This window comes from Acomys minous (genome assembly GCF_964271855.1).
Source record: "Acomys minous genome assembly, chromosome: 17".
NCBI classification, from domain to species: domain Eukaryota; kingdom Metazoa; phylum Chordata; class Mammalia; order Rodentia; family Muridae; genus Acomys; species Acomys minous.
The window spans coordinates 7601826-7622947 of NC_140500.1; the positions used below are offsets into that span (position 1 = coordinate 7601826).

General features: G+C 43.6%; 1 protein-coding gene across 1 annotated transcript; it reads right to left on the minus strand.

The window, feature by feature from the left end:
• Nucleotides 1–29: 29 nt before the first annotated feature.
• Nucleotides 30–18497, minus strand: PYROXD1 (pyridine nucleotide-disulphide oxidoreductase domain 1). Its single transcript, XM_084766687.1, has 12 exons — nt 18332–18497; nt 16470–16550; nt 14989–15108; nt 12314–12442; nt 9815–9888; nt 6826–6986; nt 5742–5842; nt 5025–5157; nt 4374–4486; nt 3687–3809; nt 1318–1455; nt 30–492 (listed from the first exon to the last, which is right to left on the minus strand). Exons 1-12 carry the CDS (start codon nt 18404–18406, stop codon nt 244–246), a joined length of 1497 nt encoding a protein of 498 aa, XP_084622813.1. The 5' UTR covers nt 18407–18497; the 3' UTR covers nt 30–243.
• Between the last annotated feature and the right edge of the window lie 2625 nt (nt 18498–21122).

The window sequence follows — 21122 nt, forward strand, 5'->3', positions numbered from 1 at the left end:
TCAGGCAAAGAAAGACCTGGTATCGAGTGTACTTGTATGAGTCAAGGTTTATTGCCACTTCTGTATTAGGAACATTCATCTGCAAATTAGTCATTAAACTGAGTTCATCCTAAGAATTTTCTTTAATTTTCCTACCACGAATCTGGCTTCTGCATTCTTGACTTGTGTGGTCATTCACTCAGTGCAGATGTTAGTTTCCAGTTCGTTCTTTTCTCCTCATGTGTTTGTAGAGAAATTCCAATCTCAGTCAAAATAATCCTCTATATCGATATTAGGATCTAGGAGATCTTCCCCATATGATGAAAGGTCCATTTGGTTTAAAATTAAATTTTCAAATGTTTCCTCTAAGTCAGTTTCACCAATTAAGACAGCTCCCATCATGCGTCCATTCTGCATGACGACTTTGACGTACTCTTGTCCTCTGGTGCACCTCAGCATTAGCTCATGATCTGAGCCCAGGCCTTGTGCATTGTATTTTCCCAGCAACACAACCTGCATCAGAATGAAGAAGCCATTTTTCTAATTAGCTCCCTTCAACTCCTCCCAATTAACATAATGTCCAAGTTATCTGGGTCATGATAGTTTAGACAGAAAAAACTGTTCCTTAGAGTTTCACAGTGGGAGGAGCCCAAATAGAACATTTGAATGGTATGAGCATATTCTGTAGACAACACTGCTGCACAGCTACAGTCACATGAAAAATATCAGGGACATATTCATCATTAATGTTTTAACATTAAAAACAGATCTGTGTGGGTGACACTCTCCAGTCTTTATGAATGTCTAATGACATGCATACAGACATGTGGACACAAAGTGAACCACACTGTCCTGGAGTCATGGCTTAAAGATTTAATAAAAAGCTGGGCACAGTGGTGCATGCCTGTAATCCCAGAACTCACGAGGCAGAGGCAGGTACCTCTGTGAGTTCTGTGGTAGCATGGTCTCAAGGCTACACAGAGAAACCCTGTCTTGAAACAACCCCCCCCCCCAAAGATGTAATAAGGAACTGAGACTTACCTCAGAATGAACAGAAGAGAAAGCAGTAAACGTGTGTGTGTGTGTGTGTGTGTGTGTGTGTGTGTGTGTGTGTGTGTGTTAGATCCCTCAGAATTACAGGTGGCTTTGAGCTATCTAATGTGGGAGCAGGGAACTGAACTCAGGTCCTCTCAAGGCTAGCAATAATCACTGAGCCATCTTTCCAGTATCCAAAATGTCACTTTTGATAACACGATTGAAACTATAATTATTTAAGAAAAGAGCCATGGTTACCACACTTTCAAGCAAAAAGGGTATTCATTCCCTTAGCCATCTTACCTTATAGTTGAAAAATTTTGTGACATGAGCAAACAGTTCAAAGCTGAAGTCCATGTCCACAGAGTGTCCCCGACTAGCTGCGGCCATGCACTTGGCTGCATAGCACCCCATCTGCCGAGCCTGTGTCCACAGTCTCATCTGAAACAGCAGGAAACGATACTTTGTTACTTCTGATGCCTTCTACTCTGAGGTGGAGAGGGTTTCTCTGTAACAACCCTGACTCTCCTGGACTTGCTTTGTAGACCAGGCTGGCCTGGAACCTCTCTCTGCCCCCCAAGTGCTGGGATTAAAGGTGTGCACACCATCACCGCCTGGCCGTTTTGGCTGGCCTCCTGGCTCACTGGGGACCCTCTCCTCGCAGTAGGAGGACTAGGTTACAGCAGCTTATGCTAAATCCAGCTTCTGCATGGGTTCAGGGAACTCAGAGACTCTGGTCTTCATACTTGTGTGGCAAGAGTTACACTCACTACAACTACTTCCTCTGCCCTACAGTTTCAATCTTACACATCTTCTGAAGTGTACTTCCGATGAGTTTTATCTAGTATTATCTTTAGTGATCACAAGTGAACACCTGTCAAGATGGTATTTGCTAGTTCTACATTAGTGCATCAAACAAGAACTGTATGTTTGAATATAATGTCCATGTAATGAAGCATTTTAGGTGTTACGAGGTGAGAACAAGATGTCATCAGTCTGTGCTTCAAAGTCTGTCTGTTTTCCAGTGCCTTTGCTTCTTAGCACCAGACAGTGACAGTCTCTGAGCTGACCTTGGTCAGACAAGGCTGAGACTTTAGGCACTGATTCCGGGAAGTGTCCTCAAATTCTCTCTCCCCTTCATTATGTTTTCATTACATTTCTACAGAGTATTTTTTAAATCTCCTTATAGAAGACAGAAATAGTAGCCTTGGGAGCCATAGGATAGTAAAATACTAATTTGTTTACTTATTTAACTTTTCTGATCTTTTAAGTTTCTTCACCTGAAATAAACACTACTGTCCCGTGGCCCCTGGGAGAGCAGGCTGGCTCTCAGTGGTTAGTTTCCCTCTGTCCACCCTGTGTGGCTATGTGTACCTAAGGCTGACAGTCTGTACAGGTCACAGCTATGTTGGCATGATGTTCTTGTGGATAGTGGACAGTTTACCCTGGTTCTTTCGAGTGCTGATTTCTCTATGCCCGCTACCTGGTTTTAACCTGGACACTGGATTGTGATGTTTAGTATAAGCATCTCCTGTCTGAAGTTTGTGAAAACATGTCACCATTTGTTCTCTGTATTGCCAATAAAAACCAACTAGCCATTGCTGAGCAATACAGAGAATAGGGTGGGACATCCTGGTCCAGTGAGGGGAAGAGAAAGAGCAGGAAGGACAGGAGGGATGCATGTGGACCTAGGATATAAGTAAAAATCAAGTTCATGTGGGAGTCTGAATGGGAAGAAGCTATGCTAGCTTGGAGGTTTAGGATGGAGTAATTATTGCTCAGTGTTATGCTCTAGGATAATTAAATAGAACCCAGTCTCTCTGTGTGGTTATTTGGGCATAAAGCTGGTTAAAGAATAACTGCTAATTTTACTAAACTTATAAATCAATTAAGTATTAATATCCCCTAACACAGCTGCAGTGTGAGTGCTAAGCATGTCTAGAAGAGAGTTTACTTTAACTCAGATCTGTAAGCCCTGAAGAAGTAAAGGGTCTGCTGCAAAGCATACAGAAAATAGCAACAGCCGCAATGGCATCCGAAGCAGCCTGCGATGCCACAGTGCTGGACTAGCTGGCAGGCCTGTCTGACTGCTGACATTGCAGCTGGATACCATCTGCAACGTTCACACTGGAGATTTGAACAAACAAGTTTTAAAACAATCATGAGCACTTCATAATATTTAACTAGGCTTCAAATCTTATGCCAGGCTATATTCATAGCTGCCCTGGGTACAAGCCTGTTGGCCATGGGTTGGAAACACCTGACAGAGTTCATTGAACCTGAAATGCATGTCTGTCAGCATTGTGGGTGATGGAAAGCAAGTTAGGTGGTTTTATGTAAATTAGAAATGAAACTATGAGATTCATTCAGAATAAGGGGTCTCTGTTTATTTTGAGCTGCTTTTCCCTGTATCAAATTACAACATAAATTAAAGATGTAATTTGTTCTGGAGGGGTTAAGCAGAAGAAAAAGGCAACACCCACAGCTCTTTCTAAATTAAAACATTTCAGTCTACTGTAATGCAAGTGACTTAGAGTGGGAATCTAGTTACTCAGCAGAAGTCAGCACTGACGGCTTCCACCTTAATAAAGCAGGAGAGCTGGAACAGAAAACTGGATTCACTGGTGCTACCTGCTGTATTGTCACATGGACTGTCAGAGGTGCAGGCTCACCTGCTGCCAGACTGGGCTTGGCTGCCAGCATGCAGTGCAGATGTCTCCAGCAGCGTAGACGTCAGGAAGTGATGTGCGCATCTGGTCATCCACTCTCAGGCCGCCATCTTCTCCTAGATCAAACTAAACAATTTTTCGTTAATATAAGGATGACAAAACTAGAAAGTGACTTTTCATTCTAACGAGCAAGACAGTCAGGCCTGTCCATGCTAACAAATGCCAAGCTCTGATCAGAAGATCAAAGCAGCTGCAGAGTGCAGCCACCTGGCCAGAATGTCCAGTGTTCAGTGCCTACTGAACAGAGCCAAATGTCCTAGAATTTCAGTATCAAAAATACCCAATAGTCATGCTCACCCAGCCCTAGGCAGAAGAGCATTCTTTCTTAAGACTTCAAATGCTAAATGCTACTGTAACAATCTATAAGACTTACTCTTGACAATATGCACAGGTCAGTCTCTCACTGAGCTTTAGATAAACAAACTGGACACTATGTCTCCAGGTGATACTTAAGCTGGATGTTAACTGCTTAAGGATGCTAAGTAGAAGAGAATACCGTAAATCAAGTCAGACATAAGCCACTGTTGCTGCCGTCTTAGGTTACAGCTTACACTAAAATGATTGACTGAAACCTACACAGGATAAAGATTAGGACTATAAGAAATTGGTAGTGGATAGAATTCACCTTACATTGTTTCCATGGAGAAAGGAGTCTATGTTTGGTGTGACTCCGGTAGCACTGACAAGGAAATCACAGCCATATATTTTCCCATTGGTCAGTTCCACATACACAGGCCACATTTCTTTAAAGAAGAAAAAAGAAGAAAATTTGATTAACCCTTTGTGTCACTCAGCATTTAGTCCTGCTCTTACTTCTTGATGTTTCCCCTCGCTGTTCCCAGTCCTGGCTGTAGTATCCCCTGTCCTACAAAAACTGCAAGACGCCACAACATTAGTGGCCTGACTGCAGTGTTGATAATTCACAGGACTGTGTGTGCGCAGGAGTCCTTAGAGGTCGTATAGAATAAGATCAGGGATCTGCACTGGAATCCCAAGCACACAGATGTTAAAATTTGATCTAGAAGTCATGTTACTTATGAATGCGTTTTGTGTTGATCTGTGAAATACTACTGACTCAATGGGTTGGGTTATGATGGTCCAAATACTGTCATCCCAAAGAAAATGGAAAGCCTTGTAACATGGAATTTATTAGAAAACTTATCCAGTGAGTAGTGACATGACGGTCTGGAGTTACTGATGGTTTTTTGACTGAATTTTACATGAAACTGCACAGTTTAAGACATAGCAAGATAACTTAAGGAGTCACAAATTGCCTTCTACCTTTATCAGCTGGAGCTGTCTGATCATGATCCTTTGGAAAAGCCAAGGGCTTCTTCTTCACAATCTTAAGCTCCTCTTGAGGGTAGATTTTCTTTACTTCACATCTGGTTTCAATGTGGATACTGTGAGAAAACTGAAAGCAAAATAAGTAGAGGTCAGCAGGATCCAGACAGTGCCTGCATGGACAGTGACATTACAGTACAGTGTAAATACAGCACATTGGTGCTTCCAAGTGAGCCTCTCAGAGCCCGAGTGGAACAGGACTGAGCAGGATCTATCCAGCACCTGAAAGGTCAAGCACGACATTGTTATGAAATATAATATGGCAATTGATGAGGGAGCCTGGACATGACATTTACAGAGCTTCAGTACGCCCACCTGGCTGTCTCACAAAGAGAGCACCAGTGAGACAGGCAGGGCAGCAGCGTGTGCTGAAGGACTTATATAAAGTAACCTTGTAAGAGCAACATGAGCTTCTAAGTGGTATTTAGTAGGAGATCGGGAACTGAGGTTTATCCCTGAGCCTGCACATACGTGTCTCCAGCTCTGCAGTTAGAAAGAAGGCTGAATAGCTGTTGTACACAAATTTCACATTCACCATTTGGGATGGCCATCTGGGACAGTGGCATTGAGAACCTTTCCTGAATGGTATATTTTAAGTCAAGTGACCCAGAAACGTGTCATCTAGACAGGTTTCATTGGCTTATGGAAACATACCTCTTCTGTTCCTTTCAGATCTAAGCCTCCGTGCCAGTCTGGTCCGAGGGCACTGCCCACATAATCAGCTTTAGTTTGGGTTCTGGTTTCCCTTTTTCCTCCTAGGAAATGAACACAGATGATTTTAAAACGGCTGGGCAGACAGTCAGGTATCTCCAAGCCTTTGTTCCGTGTCCTGACTCTCATCGGCAGGCACACAGCACGGTGGCAGGCACACAGCACGGTGGCAGGCACACAGCACGGTGACACCATCACTGTGGCAGCAGCTCTCTTCACTGAGTCTTCTGTGACAGAGCTACAGAGCAGGTGACCTTTCACCTACACATGGTCTGTAAACATCCACTATGTCTTCTCAGTGTCCCACACTTGACAATTTAAAGGGTGCAAAAATTAACTACTAGATTTTAAATTCTGTCAACTTGTATTTTCTCCAAACTTTAGAAAATTGTAAGGTTATTACAATTAAACTAATGGTATTGTTTTCAGTGGATTGTGTAGAAAATAGTCATGGGCACTGCTCAGCTGTAGCAACTGTCTGACAAGATGCAAATAGGACAGTCAATTAATTTATAATTACCACTTATACTAGGTGTATATTTCCTATTTTTAATTAACTTAAAAAACTTCTTCAGATTTTGCTTTTGCGATTGGGTCTAGCCTGCCACTTGTGTGCTGAGATTAAAGGCACATGCCACCAGGCCCCTTTTTATACTTTTAAAAAGCATGTATGGATGTCTTGCCTGTATGTCTGTCTACCACTTGTACTCCTGGTTCCCTCGGAGGCCAGAAGAGGATACTCCACTGCCTTGGAACAACAATTGTGGATTTCATGTGGTTACTGGGAATCAAACTTGGGTCTTCTGAAAATGCAGGAGGTGCTCTTAACCATCGCCCCGTCTCTCTAGCCCCCATATATTTTCTACTCTGAAAATTTCCTATAGAGATGTAGAAATAAATATCCATATTCCTGCCTCCTAAATACTTTTACTGAGTTTTATTATAGTTAAAAAAAATACATCTTTGAATGTGTATTTTTAAAAAGTATATCCACCTGGGACTGAAACAAGCCAGACACTGCACTTACCATCCACTGTGTACACAGTTCTTCTATGAGCAATTTTAGCCTCTGATTTTTCAGACATGAGCTTGGAAGTCAAAAACTCTGCCGCACCTGCGTCAAAGAAAGTGTTCCCAATGGCTTTATCCTTTATGGCCCAAATCACTTCACAGCCTTCAATTTCATACCTAGGAGGAATGTTACAGTTGCCTGTAGGAAATCACTGCATGTAACAACTGTTCTGTGGAGCAGAAGTAAAGAATGCAAACTACAGAGGAGTGTAGTTCACCTTAAAAACAGCAAGAGTTAAAGTAGAATAAACACAAAAGCAAGTTCATCCACTTCACTGAAAGAACCAAAAAACACGCGTCACCCTGTCACTTTGGTGTTCAGGAGCCAACACTGCCACGTAACGCGCTCCAGCGGTTGTAGCACTTTATCTGGCTGCAAGGGAAGCAGTCATGGTTAGATGGATGGATGGTATGACCTAACAGCACCAAAACACTGCTTCCTTCTGGGACTTTTCTAGATGCTCACACGAGAAATGTGGGAGGAGATTTGCAGCTAACATCTTCAGGCAGCTGTGAAGGACAACCACCTGCTTTAAATTCTCTTGCCCAAACCGTCTAGCCAAAAAGAGATCCCGTTCAGAAACAGATCAAGGATCTTAGGGGGAGCAAACCAGGGCCCTGGGAGTGCGAGCTGACCTCGGCCACCCTTCCGGCTAACCAGGCTCCCGGCATGCTGTTCGTCTAGGTTTGGACACTAAAAATGCTGTGTGCATCCCAGCTGCTCCCCGATGGCCACCGTAATTCAGGCAGTCACATAATTTTGCAGATATTTTCTGATATTTAGTAACCTCTAGTTACTAATGTATATATGGTACAACTAATGTATATATGGACAATCTTGAACAAATTGGATATGTAGCCCTCCTACTATAGGACACTTGGATTTTACAATAGTAATAGTGTAATTAATGTACTGATTTTTAACACTTAAAAAAAACTATCTCTACTCTTGTCTGGCAGAGCATGTATGTAGGTGCACCTGTGATAGCATGCACATGGAGGTTGGGACAGTTCTTTTTAAAAATGTTATGTTGTGTCTGTGTAAATGTATGTGTCATGGTATGCATGACTAGGTCAGGGGACAACACTGGTGTCAGCTCTCTTCTTCCACTGTTTTATGGGTCAGTTCTGGACTTGAATTGACGTCATCAACCTTGCACTGCACCTACTGAGCCATCTTGCCCCTCCATCTGCCCCCCACGCCCCGTTGTTATAGTGTAAAGTACTGCCAATTTTATTTTATAAGCTGTCAGGATGATTTTTCAAGACCAACCAATAGCCTGACAGTCACACATTCTTATATGTGGGAAGGACTCCTCCGCCCACCCAGGCAGGATTCATACTAACTGAGTTTCTGATTACTGGGAGGACATTGTTTTGATGCTAATCAGGCTACATGGCATTGCTCATCAGCAGAAAGCAGAATACATATACATGGGTAACACAGTTCATAGTTCACTTAAGTGTAGGCATGCTATAAAATACTTTTCTTTTTATAAATTGGAAATTTCTTTGTATTTCATTAATATTTCTAGAAGCAACGTTACAGCATACAACATGTCAGTGTGGCATAACATTCCCATGAATGACTAGCAGGCCACATTGCAGATGTAACTCTGAGGGACTCCTGTGCTTGCTCTCCCTCGGGAAGCACCTGCTAATCCTCTCCCATACTGCTAACAATGCTCTCAGCAAGACAGCAAGGCTTGGTGACATCATCACACAGGGAGATACTTCTACTTGAAAAAACACTCTAGAAAAAGATATAATAGGTGTTATGATTTTGTGAAATTATGAAAATCATTTGTTGTGTGTCTTTGAAAAGGAAAGCACCAACCTACTTTGGGAAATTAGGCGGGCTAGTGACTAAGGTAAAGGAGTGCTGAGCGGGCAGAATTAGCCTATGGGACATGGGGATGACAAAGAGCAGAAGGACTGGGTGTCACTTTTCATCATAAGTGAAGACTCAGATCACAGCATCAAGGACAGCATGGTGTGAGACCTTTCTCCAGCTTGCCAAATACAAACTGTAAGTTTACTCAATAACTAATTCCTAAAGGACACCAGGAGAGCACTAAATGCTATGCAGAAAATTATGGTAATGGTATCTTATAGGGTACTTCAGGAAATACCCGGGAGGAAATCCCTTACATGTGTGTGGTCCCCCTTCACCTCTCCACTCAGCCCAGCTTTCGGGTAGACTAGCTTCCCCACACAGCACCACAACCGTCTTTCATTTGAAGGACGGACACCTCAGTACTCAGGCAGCTTCAGAACTGTCCTGTGGGGTGGCTGCTCTCTAAGAACAGGTACTCGAAGCTGGGAGTTGGAATGGATGCCATAAGCAAACACTTGAGAATTCCTTGTTTTGAGTCAAATTTGCTTAAACTACAGGTTGATTTGAACCAAATGTTCTAGCATGGAAATGACCTCTTCCTTGTCAGGCACAACAGCAGGCAAAACTCATGAGGAAAGTAAGTCAGTTTTGTGCAGTTTATAGAGGAATAGTTCTCAGTGTTTACTAAACTTGAAACATCTTAAGATGGAAATATTTTGTATTAATGTGCTCTCATTTTTTCAAACCACAATTAAGACCTAGGAATAACACACATCCTAATCAGCATAACAAATACTGGGTTTTGCCAACCAGAGAGGTCATATAGAAACTGCTAAAGGCACACGTACGTAGATTATTACACAGTGTACACTTGTAGAATACAACATGAGTCAAACATGCCCAGGTCCAACACATTCCAAACCTTATATATTTATAGAAGAATATTTCTGCAACTTGGGGTTCCACAAGAGCTAAATAATAAAGTGGGCTTTCTCTCTGAAAATATGTGTGGGGCATGCATATTTCGCTTGACTTTTAAGATATGCTTTGTCATCTGCCAATAACCATAGAATCTCAGAGGCTCCTTTAGTATCCGAGACAGACTTACGCTAGCTCAAGAGCAATGCCACCGTTCCCGACGATCATAACTCTCCTGGCTTTGGTAAGCTGTTTCTGAAATTCCTGTGTTAGGGAGAAATAATGAGATAGCATTTTGACTGAGTATAGGCATCACTGAAAATAGTCTAAACATGGGCATTTTGCAGGATTTACAGGAGAACAACAAAATAAAACTTACTCCACTGTGCCAGGACACTCCCTCCCCTTGTGCCTAGGATGTCACAGTCATCCCTGGTGACAGCAGCACCTCTGTGAGTTCCCTTGCCTTTCTGTCACTGTGAGCCTCAGCAAGACACACTTCCTGGACCACCTGACACCCAGTCTGTGGCTGAAGCCCTTACTTTTAGCAGCAGGTCTTGGTTACAGGCTTCCGCGGAGTCCCTCACTTCCTACAGTTCTCAGGATTGAGAAGCAGGGGACATAGATCAAGACTAAATGGATATGGCGGGGTATGGTGGAACACGCCTTTGATCTCAGCACTCAGGGGCAGAGGCAGGCAGATCTCTGTGAGTTCGAGGCCAGCCTGGTCTACAGAGTTAGTCTAGGACAGCCAGGGCTACACAGAGAAACTGGCTTTAGCAGTTATTAACAAGATGACTGGGGTAAGCAACTTAACCACCTCTGCTCCATGGTGTCCACTAAGAGGAACAAAACCACTGTTTCTTCCAGCGTTTCTCTAAGAATGATGGGATGCAACATACACAAAAGCTTGTAAAATAGCAGGGACAGAGCAATTCTAATATTAACTGAAGAAATTTACCATTTTATGACAATTAATGCCTCTTTTTAACACTTTCTGTCATATGCTTACCACCCCCTGCCTCCCACGCCCCCCCCAAAAAAATTAATATGAGCTCAGAGTAGCCTGTGGCGCTCCTTCTGGCACTTTCAGAAGTACAGGTGTCCCTTACTTAAGAATGACATCAGAACAAAGAATTCATTGTTCCCTTCTAAGTCACCACTGCCATTAAGTTGATTAAAAAATTATATCACTGACTAACATTGACTCAGGTTCTCATAGGCCTTAAGGGAGCTCTATAATGAGCCGGGCACAGTGATGGAAAGCACACATTTAAACCAACACACCGCACACTGGGTGTTCACCTCAGAACTGTGGTTCTCAACGCTTCCCCAGGGCTCACATATTAGATATTTATATTATGGTTCATAACAGTATCAAAATTCCAATTATGAAGCAGCAGTGAAATAACTCTCTGGCCGGGGTCAGCACAGCATGAGGAGCTGTGTTAAAGGGTCGCAGCATTAGGGAGGGTGACAAGCACGGCCTTACAGTGGCTACACATGGGCGCACTTGGCCACTAGCCTAGAATAAGAACGTCAAGCCTTTCGCATCCTCCTCCCATCTTGTAGCGTGCGGTGCTGTTGTCTAGATCTGTCAGTGCTCTATGCAATGTATACAGAAACACTAACACAAATCCCCTTCACACGCCTGTCTGCCCTGCAGTTGTTACTGCCTGCCTTCCCTTCCCCCACGCAGCTGTCTCTGTAGCAGGGTCTCCTGGGAGTCACAGGAACCTCCTGAGGCGTCAGTGAATTCGTGGGCTAGAAAGCCACCCTGAGGCAGTCACAGGTGTGCTCTGGGAGTACGAGCCCAACTTCAAGAGAAGCTCTGCCGAAGTTTCCTCTAGATTCCCAAGGAACTAAGGCAAGAACTGCAGCCTCGAGAAAATCGTGGGCCACTCTAAAGGAGATGGGTCATATAAACGCGAAGTCGTTACATCCTTGCTGGGTGTGGAGCTGAACCCAGCAAGCTCCTTGGTAAGAACAGGTGTTAAACCCTGACTATTAAAAAAGGTGTGCCATGCTGCATGGATGCAAGTGCAGGCTTACGGGGCGGCTCCACCTATTACAGGGCAGACACAAGCCAGTGAGTTCTAGGACTCCACCCACTGGGCGGCTCCACCTATTACAGGGCAGACACAAGCCAGTGAGTTCTAGGACTCCACCCACTGGGCGGCTCCACCTATTACAGGGCAGACACAAGCCAGTGAGTTCTAGGACTCCACCCACTGGGCGGCTCCGCCTATTACAGAGCAGAGCAACAAGCCAAGCGAGTTCTAGGATTCCATTCACAACGACTTTGCAAATATAATTATTTTATGCTGGGGAATTACTGGGAAATCTCGGTTTGTTTTACCTTTGGGGAAATAATTGTTACATTGTTTAGCTGCAAATCTCATATTTCCAACATGGAGTGGTGAACAGGTGTTGATATAAAGCGTAATGCCAAGGCATTTGTTATCTCTTCCTCTTTGTATCTCTGAGTCTCACAGCCAAAAGAACAGGATGTCAGCTCTGGCATTAGCCAAAGTGAAGTGGCAATAGTAAAGCACAGTCCTTGTGTGGCCTCTGAACGGTGGGTAGAGCTGCATGCTTTGTGCACTGTAGGAGCTAATGGCCAGGGAAGCACTCTGATTCACAAGGGAACCCCACTTTCCCGTTCGTAGACCGACCCTTAGGACATTACCTGAGCACTGTCCGTATCACGAATTCCTAATACACAGGGATTTCCCTCGCAGATCAACTTTGGCCTAGCTCCAGCACACAGACAGAGTTTCTTGTACACAAGCTGATGGCCGTCTTCTGTGAGGATGCACTGTAAACACAAGGCAGAAGGCAGAGGGCAAAGGTTGAGGGTTGAAACAAAGCAAACCAAGACCTACCACAGGCTGCCTCATGGGCATGCTCCATGCTCAGTCACAGTGACTGCATTATCAGGCTAAGCATTGGCCATAAACCATGTGCAGAATCCAATACACACTAGTCTTCCTCCTCTGAAACAAGGGCGCTTGGTTAACAGACTCTCAGAATTAGGCCTACCTCAAATTAACATGAGCCCCCAAAACATCAATGAAGATTGTTTTTATCTTCAAGGAAGTTACTAGAAGGGTGTGTGATTCCAGTTATGCTATACCTTACTAATCTTGGTATTTATTACAGGTTCAAATGATCAGTGCATGGTGAAATTATAATTTATCTTTTTAAAAATAAAATATTAGATGTATAAAAATGGTATTTTTAATCAATAAACATGAGGAACGATCACCTTACTAGTATTTCCTAGCTTTACTGGTGAAAATTTTTACATGTGTGCATTTTCTTTAAAATATGTACATTTAAAAAAAAGCTTTTGGTTGTGTTTTTGAGACAGGGTCTTACATAGCCCATGCCAGCCTCTAATTTCTTGTGTATCTGAGAATGACCCTGAATTCCTGATTTTCTTGCTTTCCCCCAAAATGCTCACATCACAGGTGTGCAGCTGCACACAACACACACACACACACACACACACACACACACACACACACACACACACACACAAACACCACTCCTGCACAGCACGGAGTGTGGTATTTTAATTCACATGAAAAACATGCTAACCCTGAAAACTAGTGCACCCTGGCTTTAAAGTTATTTCAACACCAGTTGAGTCTAAAATTACAAAAGTCTGCTGATTTTGTTCCTTAATGTGGAATGAAAATCCACATTTAACTAGTACCTTTTAGAAAGCAAACAACTGATAAGTACCTGCCACTGTGAGGATGTGGACTGTGACTAGGTTCACATCTGTGCCAGGTGTGTGATTTGTAAAGTCTGGCAGTCACAGTGCTCACTTCCCATAATCCAACAGTGCAGTTTACAGAGAAACTTCATACCAGCCTTCCTGCACAATTTGGTCTGGCAAACAGAAGGCTGATATGAAGTTTCTCTGTATCCCGGACCAAAGTTTTAAACCAATTCGCATTTAGATGGTTTAAAATGCAAAACCTTTTTTTTTTTTTTTTTTTTTTTTACCAGTTATTGCTAACTTTTTACAAGTAGCCACGGAAGTCAGAGATGGCATGGTGGTGACACACCTGTTACCTCAGGACTGAGAACTGAGGCAAGAGTCAGGAGTACAGGGAGAGCTTGAGGCACACGAGACCAGAAGCCAGCATCCCTATACGCTGACAGCTGACGTGCAAGAGATGTAGACTGTAATCACGCACAGGATGCTTCTGGATGTCACTGAGAGATGTTCCGATTTGCAAGTGCCGCTGTTTACTCTGCCTTGGAGAGCTCACTCCCACTTGTAAAAATAACCGTGCTATTATCTAGGCTGTTTCCATACAGGGAGTACTTGCTGCGATTTGGGGTTCAGAGTTTTTGTCTTTTGCGAACAGGGCACCTTACCTTTGTTTTTAGTGAACTGTGTTTTACTCATAACTTAGAGCTGCTGACAGAAATGACTATAAACGCCCCTGTCCCTCGATCCTGAAGCTCACATGAGGATACAGCATCCCCAAGACCCCCACCTGCCCTCATCTGTGAGGAGGAACAACGTGTGGAGGAGTTGGTGAGGCTTTCCAATTATACTGTGCCTGTCATCCAGGCCCTACGCTGTTTTGGGCAGCTGCAACTGGGCTATAATCGGTGACTGGGAAAGATGTACTTGCTCCATCTCACTTTGTCTTCAACATTATTGTTAGATATACCTTACTTAAAATTCTATAGCATCCACATCTTTACAATTTCAAGCGGCTATAAAGTAAGCCTGGCATCCCTCACTCAATCTCTGTGCTTACGCTTACTTCCCAGCCTCCTTTTCCACCCCATCCCTCCGACTCATTATCGTCACGCCCGTTTATCCTTCTTCAGTGTCTACAGCTCTTAGACTGTCCTTTTCTACCTGAAAAACTATCAACTCCATCTTTAAAAAACTCAGTTCAAGCACGGCATTTCCTCTGTGACGTCTCAGTGGATCTAAGCCATCTGGGCGTTCATGTAATTAATTCCACGACTGTACTATCTGCACATTATTTTAATAGACTCACACACTCTTAATGTCCACCCTCCCCAGGACACTGACAGCCGCAGGACCAAACCCCGTGTGATTCCTGCTCTATACCCAGATACCTCGTGCTGCACCCAGGACACAGTGGCTGTTATATAAACACCGACAGAGTCTGAGAGGTGTAAACCAAAGCACTAATCAAAGGACTCTGCCCAGAGGCTACATTTTCTAATAACGGGCCTGAGGCCTCTGGGCTACACAATGTAAGGGATTAGACAATGGGGTGACAGAAGTATGTTAAAAAGAAGGGTGGCAAAAACCTGGGATTTAACATGATAAAAATACCGTTTAACAAGCGAAAGCCTTACGTGCTCTTCAGCCTTCAGTTGTTTCACTCCAGACTCTATGATCTTAATGTTGGGGAAGCGATTTTCCAGCGCGGTACTTGGCTGCTCTTCAACATCAAATTCTTCCAGTACTTTAGAAACCTTTGTGAGATCAAACAGAACTTTTAAATGAACACTTTAATGAGCTATTTCCTTTGTCTTATACAATACTGTTTGACACTCACAAATAAGGCTAGCCACTGCACTGCTGTGGTTTGATCTCTTATATCCCCCAAAGACCCACAACTTAAAGGTCTGGCGGTCTCTCTAGGAGGTGGAGCCTAAAGCAGGGGACTCAGGCTCCTTGGGGAGGGGACTGCAACTCAGAGCTTCCCCTCCCCGCCTCCCTGCCTACATGAAGTGGCGGTTTGCTCTACCACACACTGGCTCGGATGCTCCAGCTCCCACAGGCTGGAGAGCAATGAGCTACCATGGACTGACCCCTCTTTTCTCCTATTTTGTCCCTTGACACTGATGCTGTCAGGCCTTTGGTCATGTTGATAAAATGTGGATTAGCAGTCAGGCGTGGTGGCGCACGCCTTTAATCCTAGCACTCGGGAGGCAGAGGCAGGAGGATCCTTGTGAGTTCGAGGCCAGCCTGGTCCTCAAAGCGAGTCCAAGACAGCCAAGGCTACACAGAGACACCCTGTCTCGAAATCCCCTGTCTCGAAATCCCCTCTCAAAAAAACCCAAAAAAACAAAAACAAAAAACAAAACAAAACAAAAAAACCAAAACACACAAACAAAAAACCACCACCAACAACAAAACCCAAAAACCAACCAACCAAACTGGATTCACACAAACATTATACAGTAGTATGAGCTCTGGGCTCTGCCACTTATGCTCCCAGCTCCCCTGTCTGTCCTCACACTCCGCCACTTAGTTTTTTCTGGCCTCTAAAAATGTCAACCAGCACAATTTACTCAACTGGCGTTTAACTGAACAGATGCTCTATTTTCTTGTTTGTGCTCCAGCTTCTCCACTCTCTTTGTCAGGTAACTTTTTAGAGCCTTCTTCCCCAATGTCCTTTAAACCATCGCCTTCTCCTTGAAGTCTCTCTGTCCTTCTGGCTAAGATTTCTGTGCAGTGGTTCATCTTCTGTCCAAACCCTGTCCTTCTCTGCTGCCATTTCCTTAACCACAAACAGTTCTTCAGACCCTAACGATCAGACTCCACAGTTTGTGTACGGACTACAGACCCTGCAGATCACAGCTTGTGTGACTGTTGTGTGGCTGTTCTCAGGAACTTTCTGGATTCTTTTGATTTACCAAGGACCCCAGAGACGTGTATGAATTACATACAGTAACATTTGCCTTATTAGGAGATGAAAGTTAAGAAACACTTCAGAATGTCCCAACTCAGTTATAAATAACTGTATCTAATCTACAGGAACCAAGAGATTCTGTGGGCGGGCAGTGCTTTCCTCTTTGTAAATACTTAGCTGTTCCATGGAGTATCTCACCTGCTTGAAGTTTGTAACTGCTTTGATGACAGGAGAGGCTGTGACCAGGAGAATGTCTTCTGCTGGAAAGCTAATAGCCAGCTGAGTTTAAAAAAGAGCAAAAGGATAGAGAAATAGCTTTAGGCAGCTAAACAACATCATTATGGTGGCAATGCACTATAGCTAATAAACTTCAGTGCTTCTCAAGGAAAAGTCTGTTTCTAAGTGCTGTTCATAATGGCACCGCACTGATAAGGCTGAACTCCCATAGAGATAAAATGTGCAATGCATTCATGTCAAAGGTCTCCAAAGACCTGAACCAGTGAAATCACCACAGCTGTATCTTTGGCTGGCTTATTTTGCACACCAATATAAAGTTTACAGCCAATTACAAACTGTTTACTTCTACTCAAGTTACAATGTTTTCACTCGTCTTCACTGAGGATAAAATTAAAGCAAGTCTCCAACAGGAAACAGAATTTCAGCATAACTTTCCACAGCAGTTCCTTTCTGAATAGTACACATTTGGGGGAAGACAAAGCCATTTTAACATTAGCACAGCAAAATGCAAAGACTTAATGTACTGTTGTTTCATTATCTCCGCCTTTCTTCCTCACTTTGGAGGGCAATCACTTGCTCCTCTTGGCTTTTGTCCCTCTGCCTGCCATTCCTCATGGCCCATGAAGTTCAGCATCTCTATGCCCTCAGGACGTATAAGGGTCCTTTGATTCTACTTATTTGAACTTCCTACACTTGACTACATAATCGCCCTTTCTATCTCTGTTTTCTTTTCATAGTCTGCCATCTTATATTTCCATTATTGGATCAAGTCCTCAAAACTTGACTGAAGACCATCTACAATTTAGGCCCCCTGGCTCAACAGCCGTCAGCTATTTGCCACCCCAGCACTGCAGCCAACCACATTTCACAAGCTTTCATTTGAACACTTTACTCCCCAGCTCAAAACCACCTGTTTGTAGATGTTTGTTAAACACCGGTGCTAGAACACCCTGGTGGTCTGAGCTCTGCCAGTCTTCCTGGCTTCTGTCTCTCAGCAGCTCTACTGCTTGCAAATTCTGTTGTGCCTTTCCCACTGCAGGCCACACTGTGGAGTTTGCCTTTCTTCTCTACCTGGTAAACCTCACTCCTTTTCTGTTTTGGATGAGTTAGTTTACCTCTTACCTTACTTAACTGACCCCTCACCAGTAACTCCTCACAGATACTCCTAAGATTACGTTTCTGCTGTGACTTGTTTACATCTGACCACTAAACCCTTAGTACATTGCCTGGAAGATGAGCTCTTTACTTGATGGGTAAACAGAAGATGCAGCACCAAAGATTAAAAAGTGGAAACATGTAAATTCCCTCTACTATTTCTGGTGACTTCTGTGGTTTGTTATGGCAACAAAAGTCCTTTTTTGTAATACACACATATGAACAGGTCTGATTCACTTGCTTATCATAATTACACAGTCTCCATTTGTATTCTTCTGCCCCACAAATTCTGCTGGATATGAAATTTTATTTTGGGAGTTCAGGGTTGCATCTGCACTATTCACTAAGGACTTGGCACGCATCAAGAAACTAAATTTCAAGTGTGAAGGAAATATGAAAAGTGGGTAAATTTTCTGCCCAAGTGCCAAGGCCTCATGTTCGTATGCACACAATGCGGCTCTGGCTTCCCAGCCAGTCAAGGACTTTCTGCTCCTCCCGGTGCCTCAGGCCCCGCAGGTCACGGGCTGAGCCAAGCGCAGCATCCCAGCAGCTGCACACCGGAGGGGGCGTGGCGAAGGGCCGGAAGACGCCCCCCCTAAAGGGTCCGGCCGCAACCTCCCGCATCCCCGTCTACAGCCTCCAGAACGGACGGAACCGCGCTCACGAACCTGCTCGGCACACGTGACGCCGGCGATGCCGCCTCCTATCACCACGAATGTCCCCGCCGGTCGCGCGGCCTCCATGTTCCCCGAGACTGGGGGCTAACTGTGCACTGGTAGAGGTACAAGTGTTCGTCTACCCGGAAGGACGGCTGCGCTCACAGTCACTTCCGGCGCTCGTTCCACGTAGAGTGGACTACGGGTGCCCGGAAGCCCACACTTAGTTCATTTGAGTATTTACCACGTAGTTTGTGCTTGAAAGCCTAGAGGCAAACTTTCCTGGGTTTTGTGTCACTGTGTCACTGTTACCACACCTACATATTAAACTCTCTGTGGTAGAAGCTGCCTTTGGGGACCTTCCCAGCAGCCCTCTCCTCATTCTGTAGGTGAAGAACACCAAACTTCTGGAATCGTCTCAATTGTTGCCCTTCACCTAGCAATGGGAGATTTTCATTTGTGAAAACACCTACCGTATGACTCAAGTACTACTGAATTGTTCTGTAAGAAGTTAGCCTCCAATTCCCAATTTTGAGCTCAGTGAAAATGTGCAGTAAAATAGAGTTGTTTGCCAGCTCATCAAATGAACATTTCAGGTATCCAAAAAATAAAAAAGTAAAATAAATTAAGTAGCCTTTTTAAGCGCGCGCGCGCGTGTGTGTGTTTCATTTGAGGAATTACTTTGAGAAATGACTGAGTTATTTTAAAGTTATTTTCCTCTGTATTAGTCTATTACTTTGCTTTTACCTTTGTTCTCTTGTGGCTTGTGTAGGTAGGCATTTTATTGTGATATTAAGGTACTTCTCAATTGACTCAATCTAACACTGACAGTTATTGGTGCCTCTTAAATACGTTCAACTCCAAGGATAGCCACTCTGTGTAACAGGAACATTAGATATACAGAAAATATTGCTTTTCCTAATACCTGTTGTGCTTTACCTACCATGTTAAATGTGAGCAGCTCAAGAGGTGATTTTAATTTCTATTTCTAGTTTAGGCAGTGTGCCTGGCACAGCATAGTGTGCTCTGTCCATCAGCTTTGAAGGACACCTGGGGCCTGTGGTGTCCGCTGCTCTCTTCCCTTCTAAGCATGTGCACATAAGCTTCCTGCAACTTCTTTTGCTCATGAGGCTGTGGCTCCTCATTAATAACCTTATTAACCACAAAATAGAGCAAGGAGTTATCTCTTTGTAGTCCAAAAATGTCATATGAATTTACATTTATCCCACTTAACTTCATCCCAACTCCACCAAAGTCATAAACTCCTCCATTCTAACCCAACTGTTTTTTAACACGAAGCTATAAAAAACATATTATACTAAAACAAAAGCAATATATTGTGAAAAGCTAAAAAAAAAATGAAGAAACATTCTTACAATGTAAGAAAATTAACATTCGCTGGGGGGGGGGTGGCACACACCTTTACTCCCAGCACTCAGGAAGCAGAGGCAGGCAGATTGTTGTGAGTTCGAGGCCAGCCTGGTCTACAAAGTGAGTCTAGGATACCCAGGGCAACACAAAGAAACCCTGTCTTGAACCCCCCCTCAAAGAAAATCAACATCCAATTTGACAATGAAGTCACAGATAAACCAAATAAATGTCTTCCTGAGCTTATATGGTCTTTCGTTTCACTTCTGTCTTACTTGTCAAGATAGATAATATTCAAATTCTAGTCATCATTTGCTATTATACTCAATCTAGAACACAGGAAAAACAACAACAAAAAGTAGTGAAGCAATAGGCTTTTTGGAATTTACAATGAAACAGCAAAAAGTACTGAGTATTTTAAATATATATGATACATATGATCACACACCACATATGTGGAATTTGTAGGCACTGCACACACGTGATACACAGACATGCATTCAGGCAAAACATTCAACTGAAAAATGTGTATACTGCTATGGCTCCTGTTTGAGTTCCTGTCCTGACTCCCTTTGGTGATGAACAGTAGTGTGGAAGTGTAAGCCAGACAAAATCTTTCCTCTCCATCTTGCTGCTGTTGGTCATGGTGTTTTGTCACAGCCATACTAATTCCTAACTGAGACAAAAATAAGCCCATGGTTTCATGAGACATTTGATTTTTAGGTGTTAAAAGTTCTCAAATCAGTACAAATACAGTAACACTGATTCACATGGAGAATGTGAGACCGAAAACCCTAAGATAAAAATGAAAAAAAGTATTCTAATTTTATAACAGGCACTTGGAAATTTGTTTTCCTAAAAGCAACAGCACAGGGTAGCGAAATGCAGTTTAGAAGCCTGCTGTCTCTCTGCCTGCATTCTGTGTCTGTTTCAGACTTAAGCTTTACTCCATATGCATATTAGTCACTCGAGGAGTGTCTGCCCACCTAACATCTCAGTTCCCTTCAACACTGAAGGCATAACAATATGACGTTGTTGAAACGTCCAGTCCCTTTGAATCTAGGAACAGCAGAAGTCTGGCAGGATGGGCTGTCCCCAGATAAGAGCATCCATGATGGCGAGGCTGCACCTGAGGCAGAGCTAACCATTAGGAACCAGCTTGCTTCTCTTCTGAGAGTTGCAGAAGAAAGGACATTTCCACAATTTTGAGCCAATTTTGAAGCAAGCTTTAATTAAGTGCTGGGCAGGAGGATGGACTTTGCCCAGGTCTTGCCGCAGACCTGAGGATAAGTCATAGAGGCTTTGCTTGACAAAGTTCCAGAGACCCCCTGACTGTCCAGCATGATCTCTCGACATCTAGAACAGCTGTTGAGTCTTTGCTTGACAAAGTTCCAAAGATCTCCGGCTGATCACCACTGACCCTAAATATTATGTA